At 42.7% G+C, this 18,370-nt stretch overlaps 1 protein-coding gene across 3 annotated transcripts; it reads right to left on the minus strand.

Moving 5' to 3' along the window:
* Nucleotides 1–5,239: 5,239 nt before the first annotated feature.
* On the minus strand, nt 5,240–18,300 carry CIAPIN1 (cytokine induced apoptosis inhibitor 1). Of its 3 annotated transcripts, none has more exons than XM_087729326.1 (9): nt 18,145–18,300; nt 15,290–15,465; nt 12,766–12,918; nt 11,367–11,443; nt 10,853–11,018; nt 9,831–9,904; nt 9,328–9,443; nt 7,616–7,685; nt 5,240–5,686 (listed from the first exon to the last, which is right to left on the minus strand). In XM_087729326.1, exons 2-9 carry the CDS (start codon nt 15,444–15,446, stop codon nt 5,576–5,578), a joined length of 924 nt encoding a protein of 307 aa, XP_087585452.1. In that variant the 5' UTR covers nt 15,447–15,465; nt 18,145–18,300; the 3' UTR covers nt 5,240–5,575. The 3 variants fall into 3 exon arrangements, with proteins under 3 accessions (XP_087585452.1, XP_087585453.1, XP_087585454.1); XM_087729327.1 differs by having other exon boundaries at nt 18,016–18,147; XM_087729328.1 differs by lacking the exon at nt 18,145–18,300 and adding an exon at nt 17,878–17,902.
* Nucleotides 18,301–18,370: the final 70 nt, after the last annotated feature.

Here is an 18,370-nt window from a genome sequence, read left to right on the forward strand (position 1 = left end):
GCGAGGACGGACCTGTCCTTTAGCACCTTCACCCCCCCTTTCTCTCCCCAAAATATCCTGTCTCTGCACTCCGCCCCGCCCCACCTCAATTCTTGTGAAGCCTCCTGGATGATTATTGGGGTGTCTTCTCAAACCCATTTTCCTGAGCTCAATTCATTCTTTAAAAAAAAAAAGTGTTCTGGGTCACAAAACAGGCCACCTGCAAGACACCCTCCCCCATTTTTATCACTGTGAAGGATTCCCTCAATTATTCTGGTCAAAAATGAGTTTGGCTGTGTGCTTTTTTCCCACTTTACGAAGGACACACATGCTAAAAATGTGGTTTGTATCGTAACATAGGCTTAAAACACAGCTGAAAAGCACACCCCAGGGCAGCTTGCCTCTGCTCACAGGTGATAGGGCTCTCCCTGCTTTGCCATATTCCCATACTGTGCCCCCTCCCCTAATTTAAGCACATCTTACAGCTCTCGAAAGGTTGCCCATCAGTCCGTTTTAAACGGTAAAGGCTTAACATGTGCAATTGTTCTCATTTTTAATGTGTGGATCAGGATTAAGCGGCAAGAATGTCAGGAAACATCGTGATCATTCAAACGCCTGTTGCTTTCGATGCGTTCCAGAGCTGGTTGAATGTGATTACCCTGATTCGAAGATCTTCCTTCCTTTGGCAAATTGCTCCCTTAGCTCTCTGATTTTATACTTTCCCTGGAGTTTTGCCAGGCCTTTCTAACTTCCTTCTTGAGCCAGTCGCTCAAGAAGGTATAAGCGTCTTTTCCCCTTCAGCCTCCTGAATTCACTTGATTGTTTGCACTCGGCGGTTGGAATCCTAGCTTTAGTGAGCACGAAAGATGAAAAGGATCAACCAAGTCAGGAAGAATTAAATCCGCAATCTCTATTACCCAGCAGCAGGGAGCTTGGTGAAACTTGAAAATATATATACATAAAGAGTGAAAGCCCACTCTTATTCATCCAAATGTAAGAACAGGACTGGCTGTTTTGTTCACTGCCTTTACCAAATATTTACATTTGCGAAATGGAACACGTTGACTTGCAATGGAAGAAGGAAACCTCTGGGTTTAAAGGCAGAGCTGATGGACTCCTTCCTTGCCGCAAATGTTTCCTTTGCAAACCTGCCAGAGTGCCCGTCTTGTCGGCAAATGCCCACCGCGTTTGCATGCCTCTGACCCCCTGCAGCACATGCAAGCCAATCTTTGTACAGAGGGAGAATAAATCTCCCAGTACCGGTTTTTATTTTTCTATTGACATTTCTGATTCTAGCGTTGGTATTTTCGCTAATAAAATCCCAGCTAAGTCTTTGTGAACAAGGAGTGATTTTCTTATCTCATGATTTGGGGGCTGTGGGATTTGGGGCAGGGATTGATTTAGAAGAACATGGTTTCCTGCTGGCTGGGGACTTCTGGGAGTTGAAATCTACACGTTTTAAAATTGCCCAAGATTGAACATCCCTGATTGACATTGTTGGCCAAAACTTGTACCCTCACAAACACAACTTATTTCAAAAAGGAGGAGTTACAAAAAGATTAGAAGATTAAAAAATAAACATACCATGAATATCTAATGAATGTTTGGGAAAAAAAATATAAGTGTATGTTTTTAAAGCCAAGCTCACCTCAGATAACTCCAGTTTTCTTGGCAATATTTCTAAAATTGTCGGCTGCCTTTGGGGATTTTTTTTTTTAAAAAACACAACTTGGGAGTTCAGCCAAGATCAGGTATGAGTTGCCAATGGTTTGGTTAAAGTTCAGGATTTCCCCCATACTCTTATGTTGAACTCTTCACTTGACGGCACTTGCCAGTTATCCGAGGTGGCACTGATTGTCACTTTGGCGGTGGGGAAGGAATTTTCTCCTAAGAATAGATGGAATTTTTTTGTCCTGGCAAGGGTTACTTGCTCTGTGCTGGCCAATACAGCAATATGAAAAAAAAAAATAACTTTAAATAATTACTGTAGTGGGTGCTTTTTCCATTGTTAGCTTAATATATGCTTGGGGCTATTTATACTGTAAATGTAAAGCAGATTACAGGTAGTCCTTGACTTGTGACCACAATTGAGCCCAACATTTCTGTTGTTAAGTGAGATGTCAAGTGAGTTTTGCCTCTTATGACATTTCTTGCCAGAGTTAAGTCAATCACTGCAGTTGTTATGCTCAATAACTCAATAAACTAAATTATTAATGTGTCTTAAATAGAACACTACCTTTAGATAGATTTTTACTCCAAAAGCATTTTATTAAAATAAATTTGATACAAAAAATCTGATTCAAATAAAAAAATCCAATTTAAATTTAAAAATTCCTTTTTAAAATTTCTTTAAAAAATTGATTTTTATCCACCTCAATTGTGTTACTTTAATTGTTTTGTTTCTAATGTGTTTTCGTTTAGAATTCTGCTCAGGGACCACAATAATAATTTTAATGGAAAAGAAATAACCAACTATACAATCTAAATTGGTGCCATGTTAGGTGTACGGATAGTCCTCTGTGAAAGCTACGTAAAAGTCAGTGGTCGAGCCTGATGCAGACATTCAGCCGTGGTGTCTTTCTCCATGCTGTTCCTAGGAAGGGTAAAGCCCTCATTCTCAGCCTTCTGCATTTGAAATGCCACTAATCACTTTACCGAAGAAACTGGCTTTATCAGGATCAATAAAACTCTCACTTTGCCAAGAAAAATATTTAAAAGTTTACAGGAGATCCGCTAGCATATTTATGGGGAATGTTTTGGATCTGATTCTAAAGGGAAGTATAAATGTTGCATCTCTGTGCTACTCTGAAAAAACCAAGAGCATATTCCCAGTCAGGCATAAAAGGGGGGGGGGGAGCAAAGAATTCAGACACTTTGATTTTTCTTCTACACTGTTAACCATGTTGCAATTAAGACTAAATTAAAAATTTAACTTCAGAGATACTTAGAAGTACATAAACAAAAATATTTAAAGAAAGAAATTACGAGGAAAAAGGAAGTGGCAAGTCAATGATTCATAGTACAAGACTGGTGCCTGCATTATTTAATCTGATAATTGGTTGCTGTTTAGATCTGCTCTTTGTAACTGTGTTAACATGCTGCTTCTTAATAATGCATTTTATGCAGCTGGAAGAGTTATGATATATAAACACACAAAGGGAGCTTTTAAAGGGACTGACAACGTTAAACAGTCATTTCAAAAGATCAACTTGCACTGCAATGTAAACTGTTTAAAAAAACAAAGCAGCAAAGATCAGGTTTCTCTTGAAGTTACATTATTGGGTGGAAATCTCTTCACTCTTGATTAGTCTGTTGGCCAGGATAAAACAAACAACAAAACTTAAAAGTTGCTACTGATTGGAATAAAATAAAATGGGCTGCTGAAACAGTAAGCAAAATTCCAAAGTGGCAGTCCTCGATTTATGACTGAGTTTACAACTTTTGGTTGTGAGCAATTTCCATGCTAGCAAAATGATGCTAAGATTAGAGCAGGGTTGTCAAACCTGAGGCCCACAGGCTGGATCTGGCCCGTGGGGTCGGCCTGGAAATATCAAAGGACTGGCTTGTGGTGCCTCTGGCTGAAAAGGGGTTGCACGGGGGCCTCAGTAAGCATGTTTGGCACGTTTTTGGCCTCCCCAGCCTCCTGCTGACCAAAAAGGGGCTGCGCAGAGCCCTTGTCCATTTTGGCTGGTAAAGTGTTGCAGGACGCTGTTCAGGCTGAAAATGGGGCAGGGGGGCAGTGCCCCCCCCCCGCACCCCATTTTGGTTGGGTGTTGCAGGAGGCATCTGTGCCATCTCCCCTCCTGTCAGCCCGCGGAGAACTACAATGCTGATGTGGCCCTTGAAGAAATCCAGTTTGCCACTCCTGGATTAGAACCTCACATGGGAGAGGGAGCAGGTATTCAAGTTGGCCAGGAAAAGAAAACAAATTCTGATGCACACTGAATAATTCTTGGTGTCCCAAGGACCCTAAGTAGGATAGACAAGAACTGATGGACTCAGTAAAGTTCTGTTAGCTTGTCTTCACCTTGGAAGATCAGGGTATGGACCTGTGAGATCTGATGTTGCCAATGAGCAACAGCTTTGCCTCATTCTTTGGAAGCCTGGTTCATTTTCTTCCATCTGGAATGTGACACATATACGGGTTTCACGCAAGGACAACAAAATGTTGTGGGATTCTTATTTTCCTAAGGGTCTTCCACACTTGTGATGGTCATCACAATGGAAGGCCTTTCTATAGCTGTTAGTTAGTTAGATAGATAATTAGGTGTTTTGTCAAAGCACCTGGTATGCTCAAATATGGGCAAAACACCTAATCATTCCCCTGGCTCAGCTGATAAGGGAGGAGAGCTTGTGGCTTAAAGGTTAATATAACTGGCTAACATGTAAAACAGCCCAAGTTCAAATCCCAGTAAGGGTATGGCTAGCTGACGAGAGCTAAATAGCTTGAAATAGATTTATACTAGTCTCCTTTATATATTTATCAGCAAAAATGTAATATGTACATGTACATACATACATACATACATACATACATACATATATATACACACACACATATATGTATGTGTGTGTGTGTATTTGTTGGCCTTTTCAATTATTCAGTGTGCATCAGAAATGCTTTTGTGTTTTCTGGCCTTTTCTAAAGCCAACTTGAATATCTGCCCCCCGCCCTCTTCCCATGTGGGGCTCTAAGCTAAGCCTTATTTTGCTAGCAATGGAAATGAAGGACATTCTGCAATAATTTGAACCCTCTAATAAATTAATCTCCTTTGGTATGTGGACTTGATCCCTTACAATCTGCCATAATTAATCAGCCAACCAGCCGGTCAGCCAACCAACTTGCTGCTCTAATGCTCCATAATCCGCCGTCAATAGATGTCAGGCTCCAGATTGTACAACCCTTTTCTAGAAGAGACCTGAAACAGTTTCGGATTAAACTTTTTATTACCCTCACTTCTGAGACAGTGTTTCCAGCAATCTGGATTCTCAAACTTTCTTTAAAAAAAAAAAAAAAAACGAGCTGGAATAGCAACATCTGCATAAAACACCTCAGGAAAATGATGATCAAGAACTCTGTGCGCCGAAAACTAAAACAAAAGTAAGGTCAGAGTTTCACGAGTTTAATTAGGAATCCTCCCGTTGGCACAAAACTGGGAATGAAGACATACGATTGCACTGTTGAGTGCAAGCCAACGCCAGCCACCCCAACCCACTCTTTGGGGTTTGGCAGAGCCACATTCTGCAGGCTCTGTAGATGGAAAGTAAATGGAAAGGACAAGGTTGCCCTTTCAAATTCTGAGTGGCTCCAAGGCTGATGCCAATTGCCAGCAAGATCTTTTTATCTGCAGGGTATGTGATAACAGCCAAAATTTAGATGCAAACCTTTCAAAAAGAATGTCAGTCAAGGAGCCTTGAAAGGGATCCCAACTGGGAAGGGAGTCTGGAACACAATCTGCCTTGGTCCACCTATTTGTTTGCTGATCCCCCTCCCTCCCCCCCCAGTCCAGACTTCCTCCCTCTTTACTAGAGAAACTGCTGGGTGTGTCCAAACCATGAAGCACCACCAAGGAAGCTGTGAGTTGCTGCTCCTCTTTCAGGAATCCTGAAGGTTGTTTTCGTTCAGGAGGATTTTCTCGCCAGGCTTAAAGGCTGGCATGCCTCGGTAAGGGCAGCTGGCGCAGCGGAAGGCATCCCCTAGGTAGCACTAGAGAGAAACAAAAGTGGCATCTGAAGAAGGCAAATCCATCAGACAAAGAGCAGCCAGCCTTCAGGGTGGCTTGTGCCCTTACTTGTAGACCACCACCAGGCTGAGCCCGAGGGTGGGCTCAAACACATCATCAGTCCGGAGTCTCCAGGCCCTAACTCCGGCCACCCTTGAAGTCCGCTGACTCTTATCCGGTGCCAATTCACCTGGACCCTCAATAGTTCGGATTCTGGTGTATAGGTGGCATGGAATAAACTTGTAGGACTTTGGAACCCCATCCTGCCTCCTGACTTCTTGCACCTGGCATTAATGACAGGACGGGGAAATAAAACAGGCCAGATGTCTCTGGGAGCCAGATGCAGACTTGTTGAAGAGCCCAAAGGCTGCTTAGGCTGTTCTTATTCCCTGCAAGGAACCATCAGAGTCCTGGTTTTACACCACCCAGTGTCACCTTGCAGGAGAGATGGGTTGCATAAAAATTAACAAATAAATAAACAAATCCATAAATGAAGCAGCATTCCATGACAGTTGGGCAAAGCAGGGAGTGCTCCAGGCCCCTTCTAATAAAAGGCTGCCTTCCTATAATAGTAGCAGTAACAGAGTTGGAAGGAACCTTGGAGGTCATCTAATACAACCCCCTGCTCATGCAGGAAACCTGTACTAGGGATTCGAACCACCAAACTGCCAACCTTTCTGATAGACAAGCTCAGTGTCTTAGGAAGAGGGTCTTCTCTCTCACAGCCCCCAACCTCTAGCTCCCCACCCCAGAGATACGGCCAGCACCCACTCTACTGACATTCTGGAAAGCCCTTAAGACCTGGTCGGAGGCCTGGAGTTAACAATGGGGAGGGGAAAAACTGTCAGGCTTCTTTTGATGGCTGTCTTTAGTCCCGGCTGTCTTATTTCATTCGGTTTACATTTTTAATCGCTTTAATCTAGCACTGGCACTCCTTGATTTACGGCCATAATTGAGACAAGATTGATAGTCGTCAGTTGTGCCTGTTCTTAAGAGAGTCACCACTTTCATGGTGGTGGTGGTTAAGCAAACATTGCGGACAATAAGCCAACCAAGGAGGTCTAGAGTGAATACAACACCAAAAGTAAACTGGTTTCTGGCAGAAAAAAAAATGTCAATTTCAATCATGTGTCCACGGAATGCTGCAATGGCAATAAGTGTAGGCCAGTTCCTAAGCACCCAAATTGTGATCACGTGATGGGGGGAACTTTGAAACTAAATTCTAAGTAGCTCTGGAGGGGGGTCTGTTGTAACCGCTCAGTTGAAAACTACCTGTTTTATACTGTGTAATCCACCCAGAATCCACTGGGGTAGCGCCTCTATTAAATTTGGTAAATGACTAATCCAGCTAGATACGGAACTGGGAGAAACACTGTCACACAGCTGCTGCCTCAATGCCTCCCCACAGAGAAGGGTGTCATCCAAAACCTGCTCTCCTGGATCTATATTGTGTTATGGCACCAAGATCCAAAACCCACCATGCTGCAAAACTCATGTCGCATATGCAGATGGTGAACGTGAATGTTGGCTGCTGATTCCTCATATCAAAAGAACTTATCACTTTTTAAAAAAACCTAGTTAATTGCTTGAAATGCCATCAATCAAATGTGCGTCTGAATCAAACACACCCTCTCTGTTAGAAACAAAAGTTAAACTGGAAGCATTCTAAGGGGAAAGGTGTTTCATCCTGTGAGACAATAAATAGCACCCTCTAAAATAGCATTTCCTCCATGTCTCTTACTTACTAAAAATATATAAACACAACAACTACATTTAGCAGTGGCCTATTTGTTCATTAATAAAAATCCTTATTCTATAAATGATCATTGTGGGACATGCAGCTGGCCTTATATGCTAATTGCTGTTAGGCAAAACAATGCCTGGATCGAGAGGGGTGGGTGGGAAATAATTACGTTGCCACACGCAGATTTTGGCTGTGTGCCTTTCTTCTCCTGCTCGAGTTCTTCAGCAAGGCCGCAGGTGCTGAGGAGGAAAGAGATGCAGTAAGTTTAATAGGCATAAAGAGACCCTGAAGATTGCCTTGTCCTTGCGAATCCTCTCTGACGGAGGAAACATCTATGCATGTCTGTCTGTCCTTCCTTCTTTTTTGCTCATATGTTCTCAAAAGGGGAAAACTCCAAGAATTGTCAAGTTCATGTTGTCAGTGTACCTGTGTTTACCCCAAAATAAGACCCTGACACATATTTTTTGCCACTAAAAAGGGCAGCAGGTCTTATTTTGGGGGGATGTTTTCCACTGACTCACCTCACTTGTGTGCGTTGCCCCCAGCCTCCTTTTCGATGTCAGAGGCCTTCAGGAAAGCCTTGCCGGCCGCAGAAGAAATAGGCCGGCAAGGCAGATGTCAGGGGTGTGTGAGGCGTGGCTGCAACTGTCTGAAGGTAAGTAGTAGGGCAGCTCCATCCCCCCATCCTCACCCTAGCTTAATTTTTACCCCGCACCCCGGAGTGGACAGGGTCTTAATTAGGGCTTATTTTGGGTTTGGGGCTTCTATTGGGAGCACATGTAAAAATCAACCTAGGACTTAGTTTTGGAGTAGGTTGTGTTTTCGAGGAAACATGGTATGTACTATTAAATCTCTCCTGTGTCTTTTGTTTGTAACTTTCAATGGTGTGAAATGGAGCGCTGTAGGGCAACAATTTTTGAATCAAGGCAGCTCAAATGGCGTAACTTAAAAGCATGCATCCAAAATCAAAGACTCGTTACTCTTGTGGGATTAAAAATTCCAGATCTTCAGGCCCCTTGTACAGGTAAGCCTCGACGTATGACCACAATTGAGCCCAAAATATATGTTGCTAAGTGAGACGTGTTGAGTTTTGCCCCATTTTATGACCTTGCCACAATTGTTAAGTGAATCACTGCAGCTGTTAGTAATACGTTTGTTAAGTGAATCTGGCTTCTCCGTTGACTTTATTTGTCAGATGGTCGCAACAGGGGATGGTCACATGACCCCAGGACACTTCAACCGTCATAAATATAAGTCAGTTGCCAAGCAACTGAATTTTGATCAGGTGACAGTGGAGATGTTGCAATGGTCATAAATGTGAAAAACAATCATAAGTTACTTTTTTTCAGTGCCGTTGAAACTTTGAACAGTCACTAAATGAACTGTTGCAAATTGGGGACTACCTGTAGTGTTAAAATTGTGGCTGTTGCAACGTCCCTGTGGCTACATGAATGCGATTTCTGGCAAGTCCCCACATGCAAAGCTGATGAGGAAACTGGTAGGAAGGCAGAACTCATTCCCTTTGTTCACCTGTAGCCATTCTGTTATCGCTTTGAGCATCTTGAACAGGATAATCCAACGGATTACGGGTCAACAAGTATTTAAATAACTCCAACTCCTCATTTAACCCCAAATAAATGTGTTCACCCCATCATAAGAACAATAATTTTAAATCAGGGTTTCTCAAACTTGGCAAGTGGGCTTCAACTCCAATTTCTGTCTGGGAAATTCTGGGACCACACATCTTAAAATTGTCAATTTGAGAAACTGATTTAGAAGGTTTCGACACACTCTATTTTCTACAGTTATTTTCTCTGCAGCATTTTTGTTACTGTGCTTCAGGTATGTACGGAGATGTGCTTGACTTATTTTAACACTCACCAATTCTTACAGGCTTTCCTCTTTCCAGATTCCTTACAAGAAGGTGCTTTGAGAGATGCTGGATCTGGCTTTTTCAAGTCCTCAGGATCCAGAAGCTCATCTGAATCCAGGAGATCCTGAAGACAATAAGGACCCAGAGAAAACAAATCCCAAACAATCCTTGATCCACAGGAAGTAAAGATCCCTGTAGCTACATTTGGGGACGTCTGTTAATGTTTAGAGTTGCTGAACAGCTTTGTAGACTTTTTAAAGAAAAGCAGCAATAATAAAGCAGAGTGCTGCTACTATCAAAATAGGGGAACTGTAGAAAATCCAGATTTGGGGGGAGAAAATACCCACATATAAAATAGTTTTAAAATTCCTCTTGGGTGGAGCTGCCCAACCTTACTTTGCCTCTTTTTCCTGGCTTAGGAGGCAGCTCGGGAAAAATGTGAAATTCAGAAAACATAACGTTACATATCACGTTCGGTGAGGCTGTCTGTCAGGGGCCCTTCTGCACCTACCACATCATCGTCATCCATGTCGTTGGCAGAAAGAGTCCAGAGTTTTGCAGCCGTGGGATCCACCCGTGGTTTTTCTGAAACAACCCATTGACCACAGAGAACACAACTGTAAAGATGATGTGTTAAGCCTCAAAACCTCTTCTTGGTCCTATGATATAAAGCAGTGATGGCAAATCTTTTCGGTACCGAGTGCCCAAACTGGAACATGCAGGTCGGAGCCCCGGAAACTTGAAGACCAGCTGGCTGGTGTGCATATGTACGCCATCCACCCGGTCTTCTGGTTTCTGGCATAGATATACATGCCGGCCAGCTGGTTGCATGCACCGGAGCACGGAAACCCAAAGACCAAGTGGCTGGAGTGCGCATGTGCACTGGCCAGCTGGTCTTCAGGTTTCCGGGGCTCCAGCATGCATGAAGATCAGCTGACTGGTGTGCATTTGCACATCAGAAACAGAAGAGCAGCTGGTGATGGTGTGCGTGCCCACGGAGAGGCCTTTGCGTGCCACAGATTCGCCATCACGGATATAAAACAATCCCAGGGACTTTTGATACCTCTGAGCTAAGTATATTCTTTAATAATCCATTTAAACAAAAAAAATGTAATGAAAGAAAAATCTGATCAGTATTATTCTTTTCGCTTGAAAAGGCTGAACTAGGGCTATAACTGAGACAGGACCTGTTAATCAACAGCCAAAGGGCCAGGCTTTTCTGAACTAGTTTGATGTGGAGGTGAAGATGCTGGACTGGGAGACTGGACGTTGTAGTCTTCCCTCAGGCTTAATACCAGTGGGGTGACTTTGGGCTAGTCCATTCTCTTAACCCAACCCACCTCACAAGGCGGTTCTTGTGGGAAAAACAGGAGATGGGAAGATTATACCCACTGCCTTGAACAGGACAAAATAATGCTGGGGTATATATTAAACATAATTTACCCATACTTAGGATGGTTTCTACTGATGTGCATAAGTGAACCTAGGGGCAAGATCTGAGAAGATAAAAGCCTCTGGCTATAGCTTTTTTACCAGTTGTTGGTTTCTTAACAGTAGAAAGCTTGAGTTGACTTGAAGATCCAACCTCAAAATTGGGCTTTTTGCCTTCTAACTGAACTGCTAGAATTTCATTGCACTGTAGATCCAGATGCTTCTGGACAGCTTGAATTTGTTCTGAGGTTAAAGTATCCTTCTGCAGCTGAAAAGAAAGGGGGGGGGAACCAAGTTACTATACCAGTTAATCCATCGAGGCAGGGAAGATAGGAACAAAGTGTTCATTATTACCAATGATGGCTAATTACAAACAATATAACATTTCCCCCTATTAAAGGATTTTCCCAGAGGCATTTTGGCTTATTCGCTATGTAAATTCAATCTTTTGCTTCTCAAATGTATTTTGTATTTCCTTTGAAGGATGAACTGAGATCATGGCTGACTTCTAGCAACCAGCTTTATAAAGCTGTAATTTCGAACAGCAGTATAAAGGCCTTTTTAAAGTGTAGTTTTCTAAAACGATCTCTTGAAAACTCAATATCAAAATGCTTACCTCTTTTACGTCAACCAAACCAGAGAGTGTTGCAATTGTTTGTAGTTTGTTTACTGTCTTAAGTTTGTCATCGCTACCTGAGAAATACAACAGATAACAAATAAAAGTTAATGAGACAAAAAAAACCTGAGAATTTTCCAAATCACTCCAGATAAAATAGATTTAATAAAGGAATGTAATAGGGTCAGGCTTCTTTTATGTATTTCCACAATTTTCAGAGAGCTACCAAAGGTCCTATAATCCAGGTTTGTGTCAAAAACACCAAGGTGCTTTCAGGGTGAAAAGATCAGCCATTGCTATCACCTTACCTAGTATTTCCTTTTGCACTATTTAAATGAGGCTGCTTTGCTTTGTATTGTATCTGAATCCAAATGTTCAGGACCACTTTCTTAAAATAGAAAAAAGAAATAAAAAATAGCCATAGTACTGCAATCCAGACATGGGAATCAGGAGATGGAACTTAGGAGCGGTGAAATCAGTAAAGGTGCAGCTTTGAGGCCAGGTAGTAACAAGAGAAACCAGGAGAAAATGCAAAGGATGGGATTGTTGGGGGCAATAGGATGACTCTGTAAACCACTCAGAGAGGACTGTAAAATACTAAGAAGTGGTCATAAGTCTAAATCAGAGGTCTTCAAACTTTAAGACTTGTGGACTTCAGCTCCCAGAATTCTCCAGCCAGCATTTTGGAGTATATATCTCCCGTCCCAAAGGATTTCCCCCATACCATGCTTTAAACTTATGATCACAATACAGCCCCAAATTTTTGTTGCTGTGAGACATTTGTTAAGTGAAATTTGCCCATTTTATGACTGTTCCAGCCACAACTGTTAAGTGAATCTCTGCAGTTGTTAAATTAGTGGCATAGTTGTTAAGTTGTAAACTGGCTTCCTCATTGACTCTAGCAACATCACTTAATATATACTGCTTCACAGTGCTTTACAGCCCTCTCTAAGCGGTTTAGAGTTGTCCTCCTGCCCCCAACAATCTGGGCCCTTATTTTACTGACCTGGGGAGGCTGGAAGGCTGAGTCAACCTTCAGCTGTTCAGAATTGAATAGTCAGCAGAAGTAGCCTGCCGTACTGCACTCTAAACACGGAGCCACCAAAAAGTGATTGCATGACTCCTGGACACTGCAACTGTTCTAAATATAAGTCAGTTGCCAAGTGTCTGAATTTTGATCATGTGACTATGGAGAGGCTGCAATAGTTATAAGTTGTAAAAAAGACATAACTCCCTTTTTTGGTGCTGTTGTACCAAAATGGTCACTAAATGAATTGTGGTAAATCGAAGATTACCTGTACAAGTGTGTTTAAATCAATCAAGTCTGTCCTGGCCCTTTATTCTCCATAAGTGGAAAAGTGAGGGTGGCTTAACGGTAAGCGAAGGATTAAAGATTTACTTGTTTTGGTGGTCACGGCTTCTTTCAAAAGGACACGACCTCCAGGCTTGACAATCCGAGCTAGTTCAGCAAGAAGCTCTGCGCTGTGCTGTGTTAGGCTGCCAGGAACCAGCCCCGAAAGAACCACATCAAAGCTGGACTCTTTGTGGGATGCTGAGAAAATAAAATGGGAAGCAGATACATGTACCCATGATGCTTAGCCATTTAAGTATATGCGTGTACCCAACATGCTAGCTATGGAATTCTGGGAGTTGAAGTTTACACAGCTTAAGGTTGCCAAGTTCAAAAAACATGGCTTTAGTGTTTAGTCACTGATGACTTCCATGCAATGAATAAACGTTTGTGGAATTAGTGACCAGGCTGGAAAACTCTTGTGGAGTCTGATTTCCAGCTTGTACAAGCTGAAGATTCCCTTTGTGTATTTGCCCAATCAAGGACCCAGAGTTCCACAAAGAAGGTCGCCTTATTCGGTGCCAAATATTATTGTGGAAGTTGTGAGTTATGTTCTGTTTTCTGAGAATGTGCTTTGCCTGCCTTGATTCTGGCCTTTCTGGATGTGACAACTGAGCCTCCGACTTCAGGTGAACCTTTTACCCATCAGTTGGCTGCAGCTTACTTTGAGTTTGATTCCTTTACTAGGCCTCTTAATTTACGTTGTCATAGACCACACTCAGTTCCTTGACTCCTATATAAAATTCTCTTAAATTTTTATGAGAAACAATATAAAATAAAGAGGTAGATCTTTGATGTAAAGACCTGCAAAGACCTGCTCTATCCAGAGCACATCCTCAGCTCCAAAATGTGCCACTGCCTTTGCTCCTCCACTCCTCAGTTTAGCCTTCGGGTTTTATATAACTTATTTTTCAGACTATAAGACACACCAAGATTTCAAAGAGGTAAGTAAGAAAAAAACGTTTTTGCCTTCCCTCAGCCCCCAGCAGCCCGCTATAGGCTTCAGCAGGGACGGGGCAAGGCAAAAACGCCCCCCTTTTGGGGATACAGGGGCATGGCTTCAGGAGATCCAAAATGGCTGTATTCAGTGTCTAAGCTGCACCAACATTTCCATGATCTTTTAGTGGGGGGAAAGTTGCATCTTATACTTTGAAAAATATGTTATCACAATGAGCTTTAACCTACATTTTATTAGGTTCTTTTTTTACTTCATGTTATTTCTTTCAGTATCTATCTGCATTTATACATTTCCTTTTCCCTTCTATTGTGTGGATAGCTATCTAAAACTTCTTTGGATCCATCTCTTCAGATAGAAAAAGGAATTTATTTTCCATTATTTGCAAAGTTAATTATCATCATTAACTTTGAGTTGATTGTGAATATTGCCATTTGGTAATACAGTAAGTGGCAACAGAAAGGAGGTGAATTGGAATATCCCTTATCAGGAAACTTATTTTGGCCATGCACTGTTAGGGGGATGTATTTTGGATAGACTATTTCATTTATTGTTGAATAAAAAAGCCCCCCTCCGATACTCATTTAAGGTTTCTCTCTGCTGTCCCAGACTAAAGGAGTAATCTCAACACACAGTGTCTGAGCAATTATTACCTGTAACTACAGATAGTCCACACGTAATAACTATTAACTGTGTTGCTAAGCAACATGGTCGCAATTGAAATACCATGTGACAGTGCCAACTTACATAATTTTTGCTATTGTTAAGCAAGTCACCCACAGTCATTAAGTGGAACATCATGTGACTGCAACTTGCAGTTTGACTGCCAGCTTCCCTAGAGTCTAGACCAGGGTGTCAAACTCAAGACCCGTGGGCCGAATCCGGCCTGCAGGGTGCTTAAATCTGACCCGTGGTGCCAGCATGGAAATACAGAGGACCGATCCGCCCTGCCTTTGCTAGCCAAAACCTTGGTGTGTTTTGGCCAGCAAGGTGCTGCAGGAGGCATCCCTCCCATATCCACCACCACCGCCCCTCCTCTGGCCCACCCACGGAGAATTACAATGCTGATCTGGCCATCAAAAAAATCCAGTTTGACACCCCTGGTCTAGACTTTGCTGGTTGGAAGCCAGCTGTGAGGTGCAAAAATGTCACTCACATGACCATAGGATGCAATAACAGTCATAAATATGCCCTGGTTGCCAAGTGCTCAACTCTCAATCAAGACAGCAAGGATACTTTGACAGTCACAAGTTCAAAGAACTGTATAAATCTCCTCATTAGGGACCAATCATAATTCCAAAAGCTCATTAAACAGGGCAGTCGTTAACCAAGGACCATCCTGCACAGAGCATAAGACTTAGCATTAGTGTTCTAAAGCAGTGTTTCTCAACCTTGGCAACTTGAAGATGTCTGGACTTCAACTCCCAGAATTCCCCAGCCAGCGAATGCTGGCTGGGGAATTCTGGGAATTGAAGTCCAGACATCTTCAAGTTGCCAAGGTTGGGAAACACTGTTCTAACGTATTAACAATAATGAAGAGTTCTCCTTTATAACTGGCACATGTCATCTTTAACTCAAATAGATTTACCATGATAATGAATACTTCTGAACACTCACAGTAAAGCAGCTGATTGACGTTTTCTACCGAAACTTGATTTTCAGCTCCAATAATTGCTTGAACATCCTCGACAAATGCCTGAAGTGCCTTGGGAGAGGCGTAACTATCGCAAACCACAGCCACTTGTTCACCGAGAGAGATCCCATACTCTGCCATGCTGGAACTAGTTCAAGATCTGAAAGAAAGTAGACATTGTTCCTTAAAATAAAAGACACAAAATATAGCAAATGTAGGTTCCAATTAACACAATATATTTGAGGTACTCTGTGAATTGAATCCAAAAAAAGCTTACATTTAGAAGGCACCATGTTGAAGAATGGCATGCTTTCCAATTATAGAGAGAACTAGAAAACACTGGGTGAAATATTTTACAAGTAGTCCTGGTTTAACAACTGGTTAAATGGTTGATGTTACAAATGAACCTCTGTGGAGCTGCTTACTACCTCATCCAATTTCCAAAAGCCGCACACACCCTGGTCATGTGATCCCATTTTGGGAGCTTGGCATCTGGCTCGCATTTATAGCCGTGTGCAGCATCCTGCAGTCACATGAACCCAATTTTTAGTGGGTTTTTTCTCACCTTTATTTCTAGCCAAAAGAAAAATGCCCATTGGGAAAAATGGGAAGACGGAAATGAGAAAATCCAAAGGGGGACAGGCAATTAAGAAATATGAAATATAGATTAAAAAAATGGGTTTGCAAGATCTAATCTGGGTTGGTCACTGAGAACAGAGGTTTACTGTTTATAGGAAGAGTAAACCTCTGGTTCCAATGACCGACTCAGATTGGATCTTGCAACATATTCCTGGAACATGTACATTTCTCTTCATTCATAAAATGGGTTTGCTTAATAACCACAGCATTTGCTTAACAACTAACCCCCCAAAAGGTCAAAAGATCGGGCAGGGTCAAATGGTGACCCGTTTAATGCTCATCACAACCATAAATCCAGTCTCAATTAGTTGTTGAGGATTACCTGTATTTTTGCATGAATACACATATTGAAAAATAGATGTCTGAAGGAGTCCTTTTTTAAAGTATAGGTAAGAAAATTTTGATGCCTTAAAGCAAGGCATGAGAAATACGTTTTTGAATAGCCAATAAAAAATGAGTAATAGGAAATCTACTATCCCTGGTTCACATCAGCTGATAGGGGGTAAAGATCTTCCATCCTCAACAGTTATTTTGCTAAAGGCAAGATATGATAATTCAGACATAAATTTTCATTTCCTCCTCTTTTAAACTAAAATCTATTTCAAAATCTTCTCTTCCTTTTCTGCCTCCAGTTACTGTCAGCTACAATAAATATCCTTAAATATTCCTATAAAGCTGTGCTGTTTAACACAGAGAGCCTGTTTTATATGCAAACTGAGGTTTAAGGGGATAGAGTGATACCCGTGTTAATAGTAATTGGAAGAAGATGAGAACAAAGATATATGCTCAATTCTTTTTCAGTGCCCCCCAAATGGCACTTTTGCCATTATGCGCAGTGTAAGTGCCAGTGTAAATAGTTTTAGCTGCATTTCCTTTTCTGTCCTGTCTTTAGTTATTATTTCTTGTGCATTCCATAACAAGGGGTGGTATGATAAGTATGTTTGTTTATTCAATGTACAATCATAGCCCAAATATTACAACAGTAAAAAGGAAGATAAGCCTTACAGAGCACAGCCCAAAAGCCAGATAGAAAGAAAAGGCTCTGCAATACTTATTCAAGAATAAAGTATTTGTGTTGCTGAGTCAGAATTTGATCCCTGACCTTGAGAGCAAAATTTGGTCACTGCCAAGGATGCAGAATCATAGTGACCAGCCAGCAGCAGTTTAATATAAAAACAATTCCTGCATTCTGGGAAGTCAGCTAACAACAATGCAATACATGTTTTATCATAGATATTAACTCTACAACAGAGGCACTATAATAAAACATGACTTAAGGATTCTATTACATTTGGCCTGCAATGGCATAATAAGCCATTATTTTGAATTTTCCTTCTGGACAGCAGTAGGCAGTCATAGTTAATGTATGGTACCTATGGGCACCAACTAAGGGGTGGGAGCTACCTTATACAAAAGAACAGAGAAACAGGACACTAACCCCCCCCCCCCACCAACTCCTTGTCCTCTCCTGTTCCTTCAACCAAGCCTGGTTCCAGGAACATGCATAAAATGTAGGAAAATAAGAGGAAAAACAGCCAGTTTGGTCTGGGTCAGGAGTCTCCAAACTTGGTGATCTTTAAGACTTGTGGACTTCAACTCCCAGAATCCCCCAACCGGACCTGCGGACTTCAACTCCCAGAATCCCCCAGCTGGACCTCAACTCCAGGAATCCCCCAGCCGGACCTGCGGCCTTCGACTCCCAAAATCCCCCAGCAGACCTCGTCTCCCAGAATCCCCCAGCTGGAGCTGCGGACTTAACTCCCAAACTCCTTCAGCCAGAACTGCGGACTTCGACTCCCAGAATTCCCCAGCTGGACCTCAACTCCCAGAATCTTTCCCAGGCTTTCCCCGAGCTTTTTTTTAATGTTAATGTTTGTAAAGATGAAAATTGAGGCTTTCGTGGTGAGATTCAGCCCCCCCCCCCCCGACATACCTCATCCCTCCCCTTCAGCCCACAGAGCAATTTTAAGACCAGTTTGGAAACCTTGAGGAAAACAAGGCCGACCGGAGGATTCAGAGGGCCGGCTGGGTCGTCCTAATCTTCGCTGAGGGCGATCGTAGGCCGGCCCACCTCTCCGGGTTGTTGTGCGGGGCTCCCGGACAGTCCCTGGCGCTCCCGCGGAAAAGACGAGAAGGAAAAGGCCTCCACGGCGCAACGTCCCGGCTAGGAAAGCCTCCCCGCTCCTCCATCGCTACCTACCGGTCACCCCTCGTGCTTCTCGGCCCTCTTGTTTTTCTCCTCAGCAGGGCCTGCCCTTTTCAAAGATGGCGCCGGAGCGCCGGTGGGAAAAGCTGCTCCCGCCCCCCTCGGCCAGTTTCAAAGATGGCACTTACGACACCGGTGGGCCCCGGAGTTCAAAAACAGGGAGGGGAGTCCCTGATTGGGTTGAGGCCGCGCGCGGAAGGGCGAGCTGGGAGGCCTAAAC

This window comes from Thamnophis sirtalis, unplaced genomic scaffold (genome assembly GCF_051295495.1).
Source record: "Thamnophis sirtalis isolate CommonGarterSnake01/CBP01778 unplaced genomic scaffold, rThaSir2_p1.2 scaffold_14, whole genome shotgun sequence".
NCBI lineage: Eukaryota > Metazoa > Chordata > Lepidosauria > Squamata > Natricidae > Thamnophis > Thamnophis sirtalis.